This window comes from Monodelphis domestica, chromosome 4 (assembly GCF_027887165.1).
Source record: "Monodelphis domestica isolate mMonDom1 chromosome 4, mMonDom1.pri, whole genome shotgun sequence".
Classification (NCBI taxonomy): Eukaryota; Metazoa; Chordata; class Mammalia; order Didelphimorphia; family Didelphidae; genus Monodelphis; species Monodelphis domestica.
Window position 1 is genome coordinate 34,723,591 of NC_077230.1, and position 23,149 is coordinate 34,746,739.

General features: G+C 34.1%; 2 protein-coding genes across 2 annotated transcripts in view; both read left to right on the plus strand.

Moving 5' to 3' along the window:
* LOC130453627 (neurabin-1-like) overlaps positions 1-23,149 on the plus strand; it is a 189,704-nt gene that overhangs the window by 26,462 nt on the left and 140,093 nt on the right. The window lies entirely within an intron of this gene.
* On the plus strand, positions 24-21,957 carry LOC130453625 (uncharacterized). The gene is made up of 9 exons (XM_056793277.1): positions 24-542; positions 2,341-2,423; positions 8,842-8,929; positions 10,945-11,155; positions 14,256-14,345; positions 14,481-14,592; positions 15,406-15,502; positions 18,293-18,472; positions 21,299-21,957. Exons 1-9 carry the CDS (start codon positions 522-524, stop codon positions 21,398-21,400), a joined length of 984 nt encoding a protein of 327 aa, XP_056649255.1. The 5' UTR covers positions 24-521; the 3' UTR covers positions 21,401-21,957.

Here is a 23,149-nt window from a genome sequence, read left to right on the forward strand (position 1 = left end):
TGCTAGATCATTGTTTTTGATTTGGAAATTTCTTTAGTAATGTGTTCAAACAGAAAAATTGGGGAGAAAGAAAGCCCAATTAACATGTTTAAATAATTTCTCTTTTTGACTTCTTTTGCTAGGAAATGACCCTCTTTTTTTCTGTTCAGCAGTTCACAAGACATTTTAGGACCCATTTGCACCTTCCTTTCTGAATACTCTATCACATCTCAAGCAAACCCTTAATTTTCGTTTGCATTTATTTTTAGTTAATGAATTTTTATTTTCTTGGCAAATAATGCTCCTTGAACCTGAAGAGGTTTTTTTGTTTTGTTTTGTTTTGTTTTGTTTTGTTTTTGTAAGAATGACAGCTTAGCTGAATTTCCCCATTCTGCTTTTTGCATGGCTATGTCTTAATCCAAAGTACATAAATTAAATGTGGATATTTTGTACCTAGGATTGAAATTGGCCGCGAACCACCTGAAGTGAAGTCAGAACTTATCGAACTCCTTGAGTTGTCAGAGGAAAGGAAGAAATATTTTATGGATTCGCTCATAGTACAGGTATTATGTGAACCAAATAAAAAAGTGCAGAAACGCAAAATTCTTTCTTTTTTATCATAACAATATTAAAATAAAATTTTTGTTCTTTAAAACGTTTCCTTTCCTACTCTTCAGTAACGTCATCTTAATTTATTACATACTTTTTTATTGTTGCTCTTTTATGCAATTTTATCAATGTCTCTGAGATTTCCATTCTAATCTTCTCTGATGCACTCCAACCTTCACCACTGAATTATCATTTGTAGTATAGAGAATGAATTAAGCAAAACTGAACAATAAATACAGCAACTGAATCTGATAGTTTTTGCTCCTTTCTGAACAACGGAGATATATACATGTGTATATGTGTATGTACATTTTTATATCTCTAGCTTTTGTCCCAGTCTAAGATTTTCCATTACAATTAGTCAGAGGATGGCAATCTTTTAATGCTGCTTTAATTTACCTTAGTTTTAAAGAGCCTTCTGTTTCTGATTACTTTACATTATTTAATATGGGTTTTTTAATGTCTTGTAGAATTCTATTGTTAATTTCAAAAACTTAATAATATCTCATTATATAATATATCACAGCATTTGTTCAGGTTTTCCCAAATTAACGGACACTTTGTATTCAGACAAAGAATGTGTAAGTGTACACATATTCCCTTGATTTCCTGCCTTTGATGACTTTGGGGTTTCACTTCTATTCTAGTTGCATTGATTTTGTTCATGTTAAATCTTTCTCAGTAGTGCAAAATTTCTATTTTTTCTTTTATTATGATCACAAACCCCCTAGTTTTTTACCATCAATATGCCTCACAAATATTGGTCTAAGAGGTCTTATTCCTGTTATTTTTCTAATTTTGAATGCTGTATGGATATTGGTTGATATTAAGGTTGTATATGCAACTTGAATACATTATGGTAAATTATATAGCCCTTTCCTATTCAAACCTTAATTTGTATCACATGATTTCCAGTTTTTCTCAGGCCTTCCAAAATACAGAATCCTTCCTCTCTCATTTTTGTTTTTGGGTTTTTGAACCCCTGTAATGCTGAGTTAATTATCTTCTGGGACTTCCTCATGGTAGAATATTTTATGAACTCTTAATTATTGTCAAGTAATCCTGAGTAATTTTATTAATTTTGAAGGTTCAGTTTGAGGACCTGTTAATTTTAGACCTCTTTTATTATTCTCGTTTTTAACATTTCCATTAAGATTCCTTTTCACAACAATCTCTGACCAACAATCTTTTTTCTTATGTCTTTCTGTATCCTATCTCTAAGGCTTTCCCCAAAATGCTGGTCTACCAATCTGTAAGCCCCTGGAGGTGAAGGAATGTTTTATCTTTATATCCCCAGGACAACACACGGGCTTGCACTTTTTAGATGCTTAAGAAATTATGATTCAATTAGTTGCTCATGTTGTTATGCTGATGCAGAAGCAGGCTCTAGCTTTTTATTCTGTGCTATTTAGCTAGATGTTTTGGCAAACCCTTTAAAATGTTTTACTATAATTTTGAAATGCCAATCCTTCCTCTAATACTGATAATGTCTTTGGAAGAAAGATCAAAGAATATATTTAATCTTTCAAAGTGTGTATATGGGTATATTGGTATATATTTCATTTTGCAAAAAGTATAAAAGTATTTACTACTGCCTCCTTAAAACCTCTTTCCTATCCAATTATGAAATCTTTAAACATTAGCACATTAGGAGAGTGGATTTTGTTGGTTTATTTTAAGCATGTTCTTGAGATTTCTTAGCTTTAGGCCTATATTGTAATTACACTTTCTAAACATTTTCTCCATTTAAAGGAAAAAATTGGAGATATCACTATTGTGAGAGGACAAGCAAGTATTTGTAGAAGTCCAAGAGTACCATGGTACTGGATGGCCAGGTATATATATATATATATATATATATATACATATATATAGGTATAAAGATATATATGTAAGCTTTTATTGAGTATGTAAACTAGTGGTTTTTTTAGACAAAACTTAGTGAAAGATTAATAATAATATAAAAATATGCTTTTGCCTCTAAATTCCATTTACTGGGAAGATTTCCATATTGGAGACTCAATTTAAAAAATGTATATATTCAGTGGGTTTTTTGGATAATATTTTCCTGATGAGGAATAGCCTCATCATTTCTGGCTCATAAATATATAGAATGAAATAATATAATGCATTAAAATAAGTAAATATCAGGAATAGAAGAAATCTGGAAACATCTTGATAAACTTTGATGTAAAGCAAATAGAACAGATGAAAACAAAAACAAAAAGAATGTTTTTTTAAACTTTACCTTCTGTCCTATAATTGAAGCTAAGTGTCAGTTCCAAAGCATAAGAGCAGTAAGAGCTAGGCATTGGGGTCAAAAGACCAGCCCACGGTCACATAGCAAAGAAGAACCTGAGGCCAGATTTGAATGCAGGACCTCCCATCTCCAGAATCTCTCTATACACTCAGCCAATTAGCTGTTCATGAGAATATATTTTTTGTGAATTAAGACAAAAAAAGATCTAGAGAGAGCAATGGATAAGCAAAAAAAATGTTAGGCAGAAGAATAGATTTAAAAATGTTATTTTAGAGTGTTTAACTGACTCCCTATTATGTAAATTCATGTTCAACATAAATAGCACAAAAAGGCTAGAGTCTCCTAAGCATGATGATTGTTCCTTAGTTCCTAAAAGTGTTGAATCAAGCATGAAACTCCCTAGGTTTCTTCAAATGCACAATATATTTTAGACTCTTCATACATCTAGTGATAATGTCCAGTTCTGATTGTATCTCTCCAGGACTTCTTAAATATTGACACTGTTTTAGTGAAAAATTCAGAGTTTTTTGCACTCATTGCTTTCTAGCATTATTGAACATATAGAAGGATGAATTTTTTCAAATATCTATGGTCACTCCAAGATAGATGCAAAGTTAAGACAGTGTAGTTTCCTAGAGTCACAACTTATTGTCATATTGTTGTTCAGTTGTATAATTCTTCCTAGGACACTCTTCAGAGTTTTCTTGGCAAAAATACTAGAGTGGTTTGCTATTTCCTTCTCTAGCTCATTTAACAGGTGAGGAAACTGAGGCAAACATGATTAAGTGACTTGCCTAGTGTTACACAGTTAATAAGTGTTTGATTTGATGACTGAATTTTAACTTAAAAGATGAGACTTTCCTTACTCTAGGCTTGACACATCCAGTGTGCCACCTACCTATCCTTGCTGCCATTAATATTTACATTTTGAGTTGGATTACCTAGAGAAAAGAGTAAAATATAACTCAGCTGTGTGCCTGTGATATCAAATAGGCATAGGAATTTCCCAAAGAAGTATAACAGTGACAGTTGTAAAGTTTAAAATTAGCGGTTGGATGATGATTATATGAAATTATGTGATTGCCAGTACTTATTACAACTTGAGTCAGAATTTATTTACAAATAGAGAGGAAACAATAAAGAAGAGAAATGTAAGAGGGATGGAGGAGTTATCTATCCTATCATTCTAAATGCTTTTCTCTGGGTCTGCTTAATCCAGGAAGAGATTAATTAGCTCTAACCAGGAACCTTGCAGCCTCCTCCAAGATGGAAGTTAGGCTCTCTAAAATCTAGGAGAGGGATCAGCCTTTTACTCACCCAAGGGAATAATCCTAGAGTCACAGTCCAATTAGAAGCCTAGTTCCAAACCCATGATCCAAGCAAGTCTCCAGCAAAGCTCCCTTGAAGACTATCTAAGACTATCTCCAGAAGACAATCTCTTCAGACTATCTTCTCAAAGACAATCACTCTGCCCTAAAGAAGTTCGGGGTTTGCTTTTTATGGTGACTTCTTGTCCCCTCCCCTCTTCTCAGGGGTCAGTCACAGTTTCCAAATTGTCTAGCCCTGCCCATGGGGCAGTATGGGTAGGATCAACTTTTCACCTTCTGAAGGTTAAATTCTCATCAAAAAGCTTCACAGATTCCTGGCTGACTGAGGTGTGAATTCTCTAAGTACCTTGCTAGATTCTCATCTAGTACTAAGTATGGTGTTTAATCTTTTGTTGGTTCAATTTAAAAGGAGACAAAGGAGAGTTAATCCGCTTTTTCCATCTAGTGAAGGTACTAAATAGGGGTACTTAATATTGTTAACTCAGGATAGACAGTAAAGAATTCCCTTTACACAGGATACTGGGGTCTAGAGTATTGGGATGATGCTGTGTCCTCTCCCTTTCCATTAAGGTCTTTCCTGTTTTCGACCTAAGCATGTAATGACTACTTTAGTCTTGGGGAGACCAGACCACTTGAAGGAAAGATCAGGCATTTCTCTCAGTCTTTGCTTCCTTTTGCCTCTACCAGGTAGCTCCAAGGAAAATTGAACAGAAAAATTTGGTCAAATAAGGAAGTGCAAAAGTACTTGATCTACTCTGTGAGACAGCTATGTATTTCCTCTTCATAAAACATAGGCTTAATAAACACAGGGTCTGAATGCAGTTCAGGCTCTCTGGACCTCTGAAATTCAGAATGTTGATTTTATGCAGAACACAATAACCTCAAGACTGATGTTGGATCATTTATGTAGGACAGGCAGTTAGAGGTTCAAGTTTGCTGAATTGAGCCCTAAAGATCTTGTGTCCACATGGAAAAAGCTGCCAGACTCTTAGAGTGGGGAGGACAGCCCATCCTCCTTCTGTTCAGGAGAGAATTATTTGCCACATGCCCTAGAGTCATGATGGTAAACCTATGGCACATGTGCCAAAGATGGCACAGAGAGACCTCTCTGTGGACACACATATGCCTTCCATGGCAGAGTTAATTACTAGAAAGGTAGAAGAACTTGGGGTAGGGGGACTGCTCCCTTCCCCTCTCTCCACTGTGCATCCTTACCCCTCAGTACTCACTCCCATTCCTGAGTGGAGTGCTCAGGCTACTCTCCTCTCTTTCTCCCTCCCCTGTCTGAGTAAGGGCAGAGGACACTTGGTTGCTGGGTGGCATGGTCTCTAAAAGGTTCTAAAAGGTTTGCCATCACTATCCTAGAGCCTTTTTGGTGAACCTATAGCAGGTGTGCTGGAGGGGCTGCTCCCTTCCCCTCTCCATGTGCGCAAGGACAATTCTTATATCACCTGCCCCTCAGCCTAGCAGTCAAATGGGAACATTTCCTCCTTCCCCTGTCTGGAGTAAAGTCAGTTGTTCTTACATGCATCATAAGGGTTTCAGTTTGGTCACTTGCTCTCTAAAAGTTTTGCCATCACTGCCCTGGAGAATCAAAGGAGGAGATGCGATAACACCCCAAACACACATACCTCCTCCTGTCACAGGGCTGGGACAGCTCTGAGCATGTTCCATCTCCATTATCATGACATGATATTATCATGACAGGCAGATAGACAGGCAGACATAGTGCAAAATTCATTATTCACATTTCTTCTAAATGCAAGTTTAGGCCTTTCTTGAACCTCTAATATGAGAAAAATCACAATTCAAGTGAGCTGTGATTACTTTTGTTACAGTGATTGGGAGAATCATGTGGCATAATTTTGGAGTTGTGTGTTTTTATTTTATCTTTAGAGCTCATTAAATAATATTTGAGTAAGTAGAGATATAGGCTAGATGTATAATTTCATTGAAATAGGGAATACTCATGTGTATAGTTAGAAAATCTTGAAACCCTACTACATTACCCAGAATACTTTTCCCTTTGTGCACATTTGAGTCAATTCACATAACTGTTTATAAGTTCTGTAGCTCCTCTCAATTGCTCTCTTCTTTCATGACTGGTCCTGGGTATCGGTAGTTCTTTTATTTTAGTTATTAATTAATAAAAGTTTAAAAATAAAATTTATAGAATATTAATTTTAATCTTTACATTTTGGTTTACCACAAAGAGAATTTTCAAATATTTTTTTTAAGATAGAATAGATAAATTTTTTCAAGCATGCTTTTCTGCCCGCCCACCTGCTTTCCCCACCATCTGCTTGAACCAGCTCTCCTCCCACTACTGCTGCTGCCACCCACCACCAGATCTTGGGAGTGGTTTCTCCTCCCCCTGCATGCTCTTGGGAAGAGTGCTCAGCTGCAGTCTCCCACTGCTATTTCTGATTCAAGTTTCTGCACAGAGGGTGAGATTCCCCAATTTTTGGCCAGTCTTTTCCCCACTCCAGGTGGGTTTTTGAGCCTGTGCTAGCCATTTTTCAGTGAGGAAAAGTGACACCATGCTATTCAGCCCCACCCCCTTCTAGTTTATAAGCTGAATTTCTTAAACTGACCATTGGCACCCGGCTTGCAACTCAGGATTTTTTTCACAGGAAAGGGGTCCCCTCTGCTGTTTTTATTTTTTGAGGGCACAACACAAATCAATGGATTTTAGATTTTATTTTTCTCCTTCCTACCCCAAACATCGAGGACTAATCTTTCTTTCATATGAAAATATGCTATTGTTCTCCCTTGAAGTTTTGCCCTTCTTTGAGTTTACTCTTTAAATAAAATCCATTCAGTCTTCCCTTTTTTTTTTTTGGAGGAAAAATGCTTTTACAAAGCATGCTAGGAACTCTCACAGAACAGTTTGAATTGCTTGATCTCTAACTAGTGCATATTAGTTCTTGTTTTTTTTTTTACTAGCAGTTTGTATTTGCACTGCATATTTTCCATTTTGTTTGCTTCTCAAGAATATGCAACAGGCTAGGGGGCAGCTGGGTAGCTCAGTGGATTGCAAGCCAGCCCTAGAGACGGGAGGTCCTAGGTTCAAATCTGGCCTCAGACACTTCCCAGATGTGTGACCATGGGCAAGTCACTTGACCCCCATTGCCTAGCCCTTACCACTCTTCTGCCTTGGAGCCAATACTCAGTATTGACTCCAAGAAGGAAGGTAAGGGTTTAAAAAAAAAAAGAATATGCAACAGGCTAGACTGCTTAAATTAGAGACCAAACTGAAATATTCTGACAAAGTGTTATGGGGTTCAGATGTGTACCCCTGGGGTTCAGGAAGGATACCTTTGGCAAGAATGCAAGACTCCAAAACTTAGCTTAAAAACAAAAAGAGAAATTTATTAGTTTAGGAGGCAATGTTGAGAATGGCCAGGAGGATAGCAAGGTGGAGCAGCAAGATGGGGAGCAGTTCCTTAGGAGGACAGCATGAATGGAAAGGCTGCTCCCCTGAGGACAGTATATATGGAAAAGCTGTCCCCCCAGACGACATCAGTTCTGGGGATTTTATACTCTTTACAACAGATGCTATGTCATGGTGTGGACATGACCTAGAGTGTTAATAATCACTCAGGCATTTGGTGGGGTTGAGGTGGTCATCTGACTTGGGTCTGCCTGGAGGCATAAAGATTCCTTAACAAAAAAATATCTTGAGATATAGCCTGATAGGATCTAGGTGTAGCCTGGAGGTGTGTCTCTCTGTCCAAAATAGTTTGCCTGAGTTTCTGGGGGTACAGTGCCCATGTCAAAAGTTTTGATATTCTTAAATATTCTCAACACACAGAGTAGAGAATTCTGCCCATTGCTTCTATCAGAAATTTCCGAGTTCTGACAAATGAAGTGCAAATAGTTAATAAATAGTGCGGAGGGGAATGAACTTTAAAAAGAGATCTGGAAGTTTATTGTTTCCTAACTACTTTAATTTATTAAACTCCATGAGAGTAAAAGAAGTCTATTGGAATTGGAGAAAAGGATTTTTGACGTCCCTGCCTATGTCTGTTACGCTTATTTTATTTGCTGATTGCTTGTGTTAAGATTTAATTTTTTTTAAGTTCATATGTTAATCTAATCAATATCTTTCTGATATACTGAATCATTTCAAGCTAATGTTTTTGCCTATTAGATATATTCTATTATATTGATTTTTGTATTTGTACCTTTCCCCTCTGACTGTACTGAATAACATCATTATGAAAGCCCATAAACACCTTTTTCAGTGGCAATATCATAACTCATTAGGGGTGTGCTGCATTTGTCACATAGATAATGATGGATGGACTTCATCAAAACTGGTTACAACTTGTATACAACCTTTAGAGAATTTAATGAGCTAAGAATTTCAATTGCAATTTTAAGAGGTCTACAGAAATTACTTTAGATATCTAGGAGATTTCTGGAATGATATTTAAAATATATATGCATACATATATTTTAAAAAATGTTGAACTAAAAGGTAGAGAACCAAATAGATGTTCCTACCTAGCCTAGAAAGGCTAAGTGACTTGCCCAAGTTAATACAACTAATTAGTGGAAACTAACAACTAGGTTCTAGAACTAGAACTTGAGTCCAAATCTCTTTAATTCCAAGATGGTTTGATTGCCAGTTGTATGAAACCGCTACCTTTTCTTCTACAGTGACCTGAAATTTGTTATTGGGGCACTGAAAATATTAATAGAAGAAGATCAGGGATGTAGAAAAAACATCCAAGCTATCTTTGAGCAGGTAAGACAGCACAGTTCCTCCCCATTAATCAAGTTTTATTGAATGTTAGTTGTGTTCACAGTGATAAAAGTGGTGGAAAGCAAAGCAGTCAGTGAGAATGGTGCCCATAATAATGCATGAAATAAATGCTTCCTATTTCATTCATCCATTCTTTTGATCAGTCCAAACAAAACTTTTCAATCTTACTAAAACTCTTCTTGGCCTAAGAGGACTGCTTTATGAAAGGTGAATTGACCAAAACTCCCATATCACTACTCTCTGCCTACTTCTACTTATGACTCTTTAGAAAATCCAGTATGGAAATCATTTGGGAACCCCAGCCTACTACTACTACTAATCCATGAATTGTGTCTACTTGATCAAGAGAAAGGATCATCGGCTGGGGTATCCTTCTTCCTTGCTTCCCTTACTCCCTTGCAGCTATTAACTACTCTTAGGTCTTAAGATGTGAATCAGTAGCTTTCTTCCTTCTGAAATGAAGAAGACCCACCAGGCTTTTTTCATTATTATTTTCTCTGTGAATGTGCCTCTGAAGTCTGCTAGAATGTAGGCTTTACAATCAATTTCCCCTACTTTTATGCTATCATTGTAACTACTAATTGAAGTACCTCTGGATGTGTGCAAAATGCTGCTAAGCTCTGGAGTTATAAATAGAAAAAATGAAACATTTCCTGATCTTGAGACACTCTTACTCGATACTCTAAGTGGAAAGTACAACATTTAAAATAAGGTTCAGCTGAAGCACAAGATGGAATGCTTCAGAAGTCCTGGGGTCTCAGTGGTAGAATGGATGGAATGGATAGCAAGAGCCATTTGGCAATGATTTCACAAAGATTAGTTAGACTGGTTCTGCCATCTATCACATCAGTAAATTCTTTTTGTATTTGAGGATTAAACCCAGTGTCTCGGTCACATATTATCAAGGCTTTCCTGTTGTTATTGGATAAAGTCTAAACCCAGTACCTTCCATATTCTGACACCAGAGGGTTCCATACTTAATTCCCAGAGTACCATGACATAAATTTTTTATTATATATATATATATATATATGCATATATCTATATCTATATCTTTGTAGTCATATAAATCTTATATACCCAGAGCTTAGCTGAGGACGAGAAGACCAGACATGGAAGAAGCTCTTAGTAGTGAATATCATTTTTCCTTTTTTCTATACACATGTAAATCTGTGTGTCAGTATATACATATATATGCACATAAATGCATGCACACATTTATTTATATATGTGTATGTGTGTATGTGTCGATATCTATACCTCTATCTAAGGCCAGGTTAGTTACTCATCAGACCTGCCCTAACATTCTTCTAGTTTGCAAAAGGGCTTGTCACTGTAATTTCTCAGCTATTATGGTATTTCCACTGACTTTGTTTTTGAACATCTCTTGGAGTCCATTTTACTAAATTATACTCCTCCTAGAAGCAGAAACTGTCTTTCCCCCTGTATATACAGAACTATGCAGGAAGAGAGGCTTCATTTTGTAGTGTTAGGAAGTGATATGTATTGAAGTGGTCCCCCTGATGTCCATCCTGGATGTCTGAAGCTCACCAGGTCAGTAACATCTTACTGCTTTTGGCAGCTTCCTGCAACTAAATGGCAGTGAAGGTGTCACCTTGCCTTGAAAAACACAATTCTTAGCTGGGAGAGCTTTTAAGCTTTGGATTCTATCCCTAACCTCATTCCTATCTACATGCCTATCTCTTTCCCTCTTCCCATTCCCATCCATGTCCCCATCTCAGTTCCCAAACCTATCCCTGTCTCTAATCTCATGTAAATCTCTAGTCCTATCCTGATTAGTTTTACTCAATAGCTACTAGTCATGGAATTTGTGCATATGTTTTTGAATGTAATAGATCTTAAGGGGTCATTTGAGAATAAAGAGGTCAGATAAGTGGCTAGCAGGAATAAATGAGATGGTTGTGACTGTTGGAGAGGAACAGGATTGAATAGCGTGTAATTAATAGATTTATGTTGGTTCATTTGGTAAATTTCAGGCTAACATTTTTCAAGACAAATATAAAGACATGAACACATACAAAGTGAATATGGAACAGAAACCTGATGAATCAAATAAAGAAGGCACATTTTTACCATTGGCCCCAGAAGAAGAATTATTACTAGAACAATTTAAAATAAAACCTAAAGAGATAAAAAATGAAGATTTATCACCAGGGCAATTATTAGCCCAAGGGGATTTCAATTCAGGTAAGACATATATCCTTGCTCAAAACATTTGACCCTAAAGTTTTCTGATAGAAAAGAGAAATTTGCAACAAATGTTTCCATCACTCACCGAATCTCTGGTCTCTATTCCTTTTCCCTTCATATCTCTAATAATGAGAATGCTAGCTGCTTTATAAGGCTTTCTCAACTATTGGTGATCCCTCTATTGGTGATTGAACTATATGGGACCTTGGAAATATTCTACTATAACATTTTAATTGCTATAGAAATCTATCCTATATGTATGTCAGAATGTCATTTAGCTTCTGCCTCAAAATATGCAGTGATAGGAAACTCATTTTCTCAACATCCAGGCCACACTATTGCTAAATTACTTAAGCTTTTAGAAAAGATTTCAGTACAATTTTTTTTGCTCAGGCTTTTTTTTATAATTTAGTCCTTTTCCCTTCTTTTGAAATAATACAGAAAAAGATCTTGTTCCTCTTTCCCTATAACTATCCATTTGACCTATAAAATCAACTTATTTTCCACCTAAGACTTTTTTTTTAATCTCTATGATCATGTTTAGCCTGAAGACAATCTTTATATGATTTCTTATTACATCGTTTGGACATGGTTTTGTTTAGAGTCTATTATCCATCCTACTTTAATGACATCCATTTTGGTTTATCAACATTCTGTTGGTCTCATTGCAACAAAATCTTTTTTTTTTTTAATTCAATTACTTATAGGAATAATTTTGGCCATTTCTTTTGACATTTTAAAATTCAGATACCCCAATCTCCCTTTCCCTACCTGAGGGGGTGAAGAATCTGATATAGGTTATACTCATACTATCATGTAATACCTATTTCCATATGGTTCCCATCATGATAAAGACACATAACACACATATTCAATAGAAATCTCATGAAGATTTATAATATAACTTATAATTTATAATATAACTATTATAGTGGAAGATGTCAAGTTTTGATCTACACTCAGATTATTTTTTGTAGCTTCCTTGACCATTGATAGTATGTTCATGTGTTACCTTGGAAGCTTTATGATAATGGTTTAGTTCTTCACAGTTGATCATTGTATAATATTTCTGTTATAGTCTCTAGTTATAGTTGTTCTGCTCACTTTTTCTGAATTCATCCTGTTCATTTTTCCTTATGACATAATAGTAATCCATTACAACCATATTCCACAGCTTGATCATTCAACCACTATATAATGGACAACCCCTCAGTTTCCAATTATTTGCCACTATAAAAAGAGTTGATAATAATATTTTGGCACAGTTAATTCCTTTTATTCTATCTTTGATCCATTTGGGATCCTGAACCTTTAGTGAGATTGTTGTATAGACCTTTGGGTATTGTTTCATATAAGTCTCTAGAATGGTTGTATCGATTCACACTATCACCAATGAAGTTTATTAGTTTTCCAATTTTTCCACCTCCTCTTCAACATTTATCATTTTCCATTTTGGTCATGTTAGCTAATCTGAAGGGTGTGAGATCATTTTTCAGAGTTGTCTTAATTTTCATTTCTTTCATCAATAGTGATTGGGAATTTTTTAAAATATGGCTATGTAAAGTTTTAATCTCTTCTGAGAAATGCCTATTCAAATCCTTTAACCATTTCTCAATTGAGGAATGATGTGTATTATAAATTTGACTCAGTTCTCTATATATTTAAGAAATGAGACTTTTGTCAAAAATTGCTATAAATTTTTCCTCAGAATTTGTTATTTCATTTCTAATCTTAAGTACATTTGTTTTATTTGTGCAAAACCTTTTTAATTTAATGAAATCAAAATTCCCTTTTAATCAAGTATGCCGATGATTTATTTATTTTATTTTTTCATAAAACAAACTATTTGTCTTATTTTATTAGTTCTATGATTTTCTTACTTTCAATCTATTCTACCCTTGCTTGATTTTCATGATTTCCAATTTGGTGTTTAATTGAGGATTTTTAAATTTGTCCTTTTCTAGGATTTTTAGTTGTATCACCAATTTGCTTATGACCTGCTCTTTCTCTACTTTACCTGATATAAGCAATAAGAGATGTGAATTTTCCTCTAAGTACGGCTTTGGCTTCATCCTAAAAAATTTGATATGTTGTTTCCTTATAATCATTGTCTTTAATGAAATTATTGATTGTTTCTATGATTCATTCTTAGACCCATTTATTCTTTAGGCAAAAATTTGTTTATATCTATCATATGCCATATGCCATGAATTAATTTATTGGAAAATAGAGAAAGTTTCCTATTTTAGCTATAAATATCACTTGTATAAATTGTTCATTAGAAAACACCTTTTTCCTGGGTGCCATCCATTACTTGCATTACTTTTGCACTGTGAATCTGTGAACATTTGGAGTATCACTGTCATTGCTAACAGAAGGAAATCTGGTTCAGCCTTATGAATCTGATATCTGGAAGAATGAATACTGGTGAATTGAGCAACAGTTGGAAAATGAATGCTGTACTTCAGGGGCTGACTTTTTTTTGGCTGCCAAGTACCAACAATTAATATGATTGTTGTTCAGAGAATATTAGAACCTCTAGTGTGAGGGCTTGCTGAACGCTTTTGAGGGCTGCTTATCTACCTTTGGTGTCTAGTTGTCACTCAGCTCTCACCTGTGGTTCCAAGAAGTTGTAGCATGTGGAGCAGCCTGTTAAAACTGAACAGATGGGTTAAGTTAGGTTGATATCTACTCCAGGCTTGTGAAGACCTCCTCCTGGAATAGGTGGATGAGAAAATTTGCTTCAGTAGCCATGAATGTAGCTGAAGTAAGCACTGTGGAGTGCGTAGAGTTTGGTTGGACATCTAAGACACTAAAGTCAATTTTGTGCAACTCACTTAAATCCAATTCATACACAAGTTAAAATATTACTCTGTGATGTCACTGGTACTTTTCAAACATAAGGATCACCACCACCACTGCCAACTGATTAATCAACATTTTTGACTGTCTCATCCTTTTAAGTCTTCTTCAATCTAGCTTTATTTGTTTTTAACTGCCCTTGCAGCGGGACTAGTATTTTCTTGATAGTTATCCTAGATTATCAGTCTTAGAAGGAACCTCAAAGACCACCCACTTTAATCCCTTCATTTTGTAGGTGTGAAAAATGAGGCACAGAGAAGATATTCAGATAGTTACCTTCCCAGCGGTGACTTCATGGCTTCTGGCTCTAAAAGCAATACCATAGGTAGGTTCTTCACTTTATAAGATGTCTAAGCCTTGGTCAGCAATAGTAACCAATGAAAGATTGCTGTTGTCCCTTGCTAATCCTAGTAAAATATTTGTGTACTGTTGTACTCATTGAATTATTTATTTTTCTTAGATACCCCAATAAAAAAAGAAAAAGAAGAAGAAGAAATAGTAGTGGAGGAAGAGATTATTAGCACTGGAAAACCTACATGGGGAAAGGCTAAAAAGAGATTTTCCTGGTTCCGGTAAGAGATGTACTTTTTATATATGGATAACAATATTCTTAATAAACATAACATTTTATTTCTCCTGGAATTTACCTCTTTGGCTACTGTTTGCTATGTTTTTTGCCCCTTTCTACAAAAGAACTTCATTATATATATGAATTTTCTCAGTTGTTCACATCTTCCTCAAATGGGTGCTGGCATAGAGTAAAGGTGTCAAATTCACAGTTTATGGATGTGACCCAGAGAGATCCATTTCTTTTTGAGTCTGATAATAACAACTTAGTGGGAAAAGTATAGGACATGGAATCTGAGTTATCTGCATTCAGACTGGAGTTTTATCACCTAGTCATGTGTTCAAATTCAAGTATTTTCTGATCAATAGGTTACAGACTATCCATCTATAAAATATTACAAGTTGACATCTAGCGTTACTTCAGATCTAAATCAGTGACCCCCTCGCTCCTTACAAGATGTATACATACTAATACAATGTATTAGTTGTGGTTAATGTGGAGGAGGAAGTAGAGAAATGACATTGTGCCATATGCACACATATTTAACTTAACTGGCTTCCATATCTAGTTTTATATTTTTACCTATAGCGCCAAATTTGATCTTGCCCCTTCTCTAATACATATGCTGACATAGCACATATCCTACAAAAAGGGTAACTCCAAACTCTTTTAACATGTAGCTTTGTCTTTTTTTCAGAATTGAAATTCATGAAATTTTTATAGTGTGCATCTATTTAAGATCTTTTTTTTGTGTCATAGTAGAATGTATTTTTGTGTTTTAATAATTATTTCCCTTTCAAATGTTGTATGATTCTAGCAATATCAAAGAACGCAAGCTGTGGAACTTCTTTCATTTTAAAAAACATGACAAACAAGTAAAGAATGTGCACAAGTGGGAAGAAATTGATCAAGAGGTAAATTTTCATTATGTTAAATTTATCAAAGATTTAAATTTGTTTCCCCATTTAAATTACTAGAGAGTGAGCTTTTTCTTGAATTAGAAAACTATAATTTACCTTGGATTGAGGAGTTAACATTCTGTCATAATTAATAATCAGTATTAATCAGGAATAAAATTACCTGAGTAAGGAGCAAAAGTACCATAGCGGCAACTGTTTGGCCTTGAAGTCTCTTTTTTGTTCCCAGAGATCATTCAAGAACCTCTCTCAAGAAAAGGGAATGATTAAGAACTCTTAAAACATTTGAATTCTCTGTATTTGGATGTTCTAAGGACAAAGGATAATTGATTCCACTTTTGGCCTCAGAATATTGTTGGCTGAAAATTTTCTAAAATTATGGCACAGAGTATTGAAATACACTTAACCTATAGAAAAGTGCAAGTTGAATTGTTATGGGCTGTTGCAGGTAGGAAGTGATAACATATTAGGATAATTTTCCCTCCATGCCAGAAGGGGTCTCTGAAGGGGCTGTACAATATTTAAAAAATAACAGGTAGGTAAAATGGTAAAAGTTTACCAAGAAATACCACTGTCAGTTGTTGGCAAAATAAGAGGAGAGATTGCATATGTATGTCTTGATTTACTGTGCCTGTGTTACTGAGCCAAAAAAAGAACATGAGAGCCACAGATGGGCCAATATGACAATGAAGGAAAATGATAAATGTTGAAGGGGATATGGCAGAATTGGGACACTAATGCATTGCTAGTGGAGTTGTGAATTAATACAAGCGTTCTGGAGGGAAATTTGGAATTATGAGCAAAGGGCTTTAAAAGAACACATATCCTTTGATCCAGCAATGCCACTGCTGTGTTTGTACTCCAAAGAGATAATAAGGAAAAATGCGTATACAAAATATTCATAGCTGAGCTCTTTGTGGTGGCAAAAATTGGAAAATGAGGGCATGTTCCTCAATTAGGGAATGACTAAACAAATTGTGGTATATGTTGGTGATGGAATACTATTGTGTTATAAGGAATGATGACCTACTTGATTTCTATATGAACTGGAAAGACCTCCATGAACTGAAGCACAGTGAAATGAGCAGAACCAATCGAATGATATACACTGAAAGTGAAACATTGTAGAACTATCCAACATAATGAACTTTACTACTAGCAGCATACAATAGTCCAGGACATTCCTGAAAGACTTATGAGAAAGAATGCTATCTATATTGAGAGAGAGAACAATGGGAATAGAAATGAAAAAGAAACTTAAGACTTAACACTGGGAACTTGTTTATATGAATATATGATTTGGTGTTTGAGCTCTATGGTAAAGATGAATAATATAAAATTAGATATCAAGGGATAACATTTGTACAATCCAGTAGAATTGCTTATTGCTTCTGGGAGGGAAAAAGGGAAAGAAAATGAATCATATAAACTTGAAAAAATATTAAAAAGAAAAAAAGAATATGAGGTATGAGGTCAATTGAGAAAATATCTATTGATCTTTACACACATATTTTTACACATACATAAATAAATAGATACACATGTACATATGAGTAAGTCCAACTAAAGATTTCATCACCCACCAGGCATTAGGAGGTATTTCTGACCTGCCCAATTTTGTTTGTGCTCTAGCTAGCAAGAATAAAATTCTGAACTGCCTCAGATTAGGAATTCTTTTGAATCCTCTAAGGATAGCCCCATCTCTTAATAGATACTGAAAAAGGACCCCCACAACACTGTCTAATGGAGATGGGCATATTTTTTTTCAATTTTCTTTTACTTATAAAATAATAAATGGCAATAAAATACAAGCTTTCCTCCAAACCTAAAGGTGACAATATTGAATATATTTAGTATTTGTAATCATGATTGTCATCTTGCCAATATCTTGTAAAAAAAAAGTAAGATTTGTTTCCATTTACTTTCTAGAAATATTACCCTTCAGTAGAAATAGACAAAAAACTAGGATGCACTTTAATAGTTCCTGACCAGTTTCTCAACTGATATGGTAACCTCAATTGGAAAGTTATGGATATCAGACACTGGAAGATGGAATTGGGGACTTGAGGGTTCTTTGCCTTTATAAGAACCATCACTAGATTCTAAAGTTAGCTAACACCTAGCTAATCTAACTTCTAGTCTTAGAACCTGATGATGACTCTTCCTCTGCCTCCCATGACCCAGAAACCCCAGCAGCTCCCACCAGGCCAAGTTGCCTCAACTTCCTTCCTGGGTGGATATTGGGTAAAGTGGCCTGTGTTCCTGGCCAAAGAAGAGACAAAACTACCTGGGTAAAGGTAGATTTTAGTTCAATTTATTTTGGCCATGGAGAATAACTGAATACACTTTGGATGTAGATAATTTTCCTCTCATCTTGTCTTAACTTGGAGTAGGTGGAAACATTTTAGTATTAATACATTCCCTTACAAAGTCATCACTCCTTAAGTGAAAATATATCGAGTATTTTGCCTGTTTTAGAATACTGCTATTTTTAAAAAGGCTCCAAAGTATTTTCATTGCAAAAATAAAGTTTTTTCCTGGTTTACAAAACTCACTTCAGATCTCTTGTTGTTCTGTGAATTTTTGACATACAGATGAAAGAAAAGGGTGGTGGGGATAAGAAATACAGCAGCCTTGAAAAGCAAAATTTATAAAAAAACGAACTGTGAAATGAGGGATGATTTTGGAACAAATGGTCTCTAAGGCTCCTTTGAGTTTTTGCTGTCTATGGTTATATTAACATATAGCCATGGAAGCTTTTTAAATATTGTGTCTCTTGACCTCTAGGTATTGGATGATTACTGTCCTTATTCTACTGAAGCCCCTAAAACATTGCCAACACAGTGGACAAATATTGAAGTTGGTAATTGGTTATGGAGCATTGGAATGGAGGAGTATGTTGTAAAATTTTATTGTAAAGGAATAAATGGTGGAAAACTCCTTATACTGGACAATCGCTCGCTAAAAGTAAGTATGCTAATCTAGGTGATATAGATGAATGTTTACAAAAATATAAATTGCCTAGATTAACATATGAAGAAATAGAATTCTTAAATAATCCCATATCAGAAAAAGAAATTGAACAAGCCATCAAAGATCTCCTTAAGAAAAACATCCCCAGGGCCTGATGAATTAACAAGGGAATTCTATCAAACATCAAAGAAAAGCTCAAAGTTCATTTGGAGAAGAACAAAGGATCAAGGATATCCAGGGAAATAATGAAAAAAAAAACGCAAAGGAAGGTGGCCTTTGTAGTACCAGATCTCAAACTATGGTAGCCTTTGTAGTACCAGATCTCAAACTATACTATAAAGCAGTGGTCATTAAAACAATTTGGTAATGGCTAAGAGGCAGAAAGGAGGATCAGTGGAATAGACTAGGGATAAGTGACCTCAGCAAGACAGTCTATGACAAGCCGAAACATCATAGCTTTTGGGACAAAATGTAAAATAAATAATTTTGATTCCATCAAATTAAAAAAGTATTGTACAAACAAAACCAATGCAACCAAAATTAGAAGGGAAGTAACAAATTGGGAAACAATCTTCATAACAAAATCTCTAACAAAGGTCTAATTACTCAAATTGACAAAGAAGTAAATCAATTGTCCAAAAAAATCAAGCCATTCTACAATTAATAAATGAGCAAGGGACATGAATAGGCAATTTTCAGTCAAAGGAATCAAAACTATTAATAAGCACATGAAACAGTGTTCTAAATCTCTAATAATCAGAGAAATGCAAATCAAATCAACTCACCTCATACCTAGAAGATTGGCTAACATGACAGCAAAAGAAAGTAATGAATGATGGGGAGAGGGGGTGTGGAAAAGTTGGGATATTTGCATTGCTGGTAGACTTGTGAATTGATCCAACCATTCTGGAGGGCCATTTGGAACTATGCCCAAAAGGGGCTAAAAGACTGTCTGCCCATTGATCCAGCCATAACACTGCTGGGTTTGTACCTCAAAGAGATAATAAGGAAAAAGACATGTACACGAATATTCGTAGCTCCACTCTTTTTGGTGGCAAAAAATTGGAAAATGAGGGGATGCCCTTCAGTTGGGGAATGGCTGAACAAATTATGGTATATGTTGGTGATGGAATTACTATTGTGCTCAAAGGAATAATAAAATAGAGGAATTCCATGGGAACTGGAACAGCCTCCAAGAAGTAATGCAGAGTGAAAGGAGCAGAACCAGGAGAACATTGTACACAGAGACTGATACACTGTGGTACAATTGAATGTAATGGATTTTTCCATTAGTGGCAATGCAGTGATCCTGAAGAACCCAGAGGGATCTATGAGAAAGAACACTATTCACATTCAGAAGAAAAACTGTAGGAGTAGAAACACCGAAGAAAAACAACTGCTTGATTACATGGGTCTAGGGGGATATGTTTGGGGATGTAGACCATAAAGGAACATCCTAGTGCAAACATCAGCAGCATGGAAACAGGTTATGATCAAGGACATATGTAATACACAGTGGAATTGCGCATCAGCAATGGGAAGGGTGGGAAGGGGGAGGGGAGGGAGGAATAGTATATGATTTTTGTAACCAAGGATTAATGTTTGAAATTGACCAAATTAAAAAATAAATAAAATGAAATGAAATGAAAAAAAAAGAGTATATGAGGCCACATTTGAATTAATGACTTTTAAAAAAATTTAATTTATTTAGTCAACATTTTCCTTGGTTACAAGAATTATATTCTTCCCCTCCCTGCCCTCTCCCCACCCTTCCTGAATCTGTTGCTCAATTTCATTGGGTATTACATGTATACTTGATCAGAACCAATTTCTATGTTGTTGGTGTTTGCATTATGATGATCATTTAGAGTCTACCTCCCCAGCCATATCTGAGTTAAGGACCTCTTGTTTCTAGGCCTAGCTCTCAATTTGCTAAGCCACCTGTCATTCTTTTTTAGAACTCTGTGCATTAAAAAAAAAAAAAACCCACTGGTAACCAGGAAAGCAGTTTTGTAGTTTTTGAACAGTCAGATTAATTTCACTGAAACAGATTAAAAAACATTAATCATGGAAAATGGCAAAATTTCATTTCATTTATAGTAAATAGAATCTCATATTTTATAAGGCCTAAATTGCAAATCCTCGTTAGTATGATACCTTTGTCTTTGACTAGAGATACTTGATCCATGAAATATGATAACTTACTAGACAAAAAAAAAATTCTACTTGGATTCATTTATTTCCTAAGAGAATAGAATTTTGAGGGTTTTTAAAGTCTACTTTCTCTCATAACATGTTTCTAGGATTTTCCTAAAATATAGTATTTGATTTAAGTTCCTTTAAGCTGTAAATGTCTGATATTCTGAGCCTTCAATTTTAATTTAATTTTTATTTTTAAAAATAAATTATTAATACATTTAAGTATTGATTGATTTTATTATTCACTCTTTTACTTAAGTAAACAGGAATGTTTTAATTAATTTAATTTTCCATTTAATTCTTTTTCAATTAGGGATTGTTTCAATAGCACAAGCATCATTGGACTCCCATCTAGATAAATAACAATTAATGCATGAAATCCCAAAACGTTTCACGAAGCCAAACTATTATGGTAGTTCCTTAATGTATTTTAGGATTGTACGATGTAATTTTTTACTTCATCCAGACCTAGGGAATATTTTTCTATTGTTGGAAAATCTGTGTTCTTTAGAAATGATCCTATAGCAGCTTCATTTTCAGGTTCATTATGTAAAGAATTAGAAAATCTATTCATCTGAATAAGTAGATGCAAAATTACACTTTTAATTTTTCTTTCCAAAGGAAATCGAAGTCAACAGGAAGAAAGACCGCCGGAAAATACTTAAGGCTATTAAGAAAATTAGAGATTTTTTGGAAAAAAATCATATTTGGGTCTTACTATAGAAATTGATGGAAAGAAGACACAGAACCTGAAAGATATGGCAAAAATGGAAAATGCAATTACTTTTGTTATATTGACTTTTCATCATTTTACTTGTATGTTACTTTTGTTATATGAACTTTTAATCATTTTATTACTGTTATTCTGTTATAATTAACTTTTAATCATTTTGTTACTGTTACTTTTGTTGTTATTATCTTTTAATCATTTCACTTCAATGTTACTTTTGTTATATGAACTTTTAATCATTTCACTTCTATGTTACTCTTGTTATATGAACTTTTAAGGGATTTTACATCCATGTTGACTTTTGTTATATGAACTTTTAAGGGATTTTATCTTCATGTTACTTTTGTTATATGAACTTTTAATCATTTTATTACTGTTATTCTGTTATTATTAACTTTTAATCATTTTATTACTGTTACTTTTGTTATTAACTTTTAATCATTTCACTTCCATGTTACTTTTGTTATGTGAACTTTTAAGGGATTTACTTCCATGTTATTTTTGTTATATGAACTTTTAATCATTTCACTTCTATGTTAATTTTGTTATATGAACTTTTAATCATTTCACTTCTATATTACTTTTGTTAAATGAACTTTTAAGGGATTTTACTTCCATATTACTTTTGTTATATGAACTTTTAATCATTTTATTACTGTTATTCTGTTATTATTAACTTTGAATCATTTCACTTCCATGTTACTTTTGTTATATGAACTTTCAAGGGATTTTACCTCCTTGTTGACTTTTGTTATATGAACTTTTAAGGAATTTTACTTCCATGTTACTTTTGTTATATGAACTTTTAATCATTTTATTACTATTACTTTTGTTATTATTAACTTTTAGTCACTTCATTTCCTTGTTACTTTTGTTATATGAAATTTTATGGGATTTTACTTCCACGTTTCTTTTGTTATATGAACTTTTAATCATTTTATTACTGTTACTTTTGTTATTATTACCTTTTAATCATTTCACTTTCATGTTACATTTGTTATATGAACCTTTAAGGGATTTTACTTCCATGTTACTTTTGTTATATGAACTTTTAAGGGATTTACTTCCATGTTACTTTGGTTATTATTAACTTTTAATCATTTCACTTTCATGTTACATTTGTTATATGAACCTTTAAGGGATTTTACTTCCATGTTACTTTTGTTATATGAAATTTTAAGGGATTTTTCTTCCATGTAACTTTTGTTATATTTACTTTTAAGGGATTTTACTTCCATGTTACTTTTGTTATATGAACTTTTAAGAGATTTTACTTCCATTTTACTTTTGTTATTATTAAGTTTTTAATCATTTCACTTCTATGTTACTTTTGTTATATGAAATTTTAAGGAATTTACTTCTATGTTACTTTTTTTATATGAACTTTTAATCATTTTATTAGTGTTACTTTTGCTATTATTTACTTTTAATCATTTCACTTTCATGTTACTTTTGTTACACGAACCTTTAGGGATTTTACATCCATGTTACTTTTGTTATATTAACTTTTAAGGATTTTACTTCCATTTTACTTTTGATATATGGACTTTTAATGGATTTTACTTCCATGTAACTTTTCTTATATGAACTTTTAATGGATTTTACTTCCATGTAACTTTTGTTATAATAACTTTTAATCATTTTGCTACTGTTACTTTTGTTATTATTAACTTTTAATCATTTCACTTTCATGTTACATTTGTTATATGAACCTTTAAGGGATTTTTCTTCCATGTTACTTT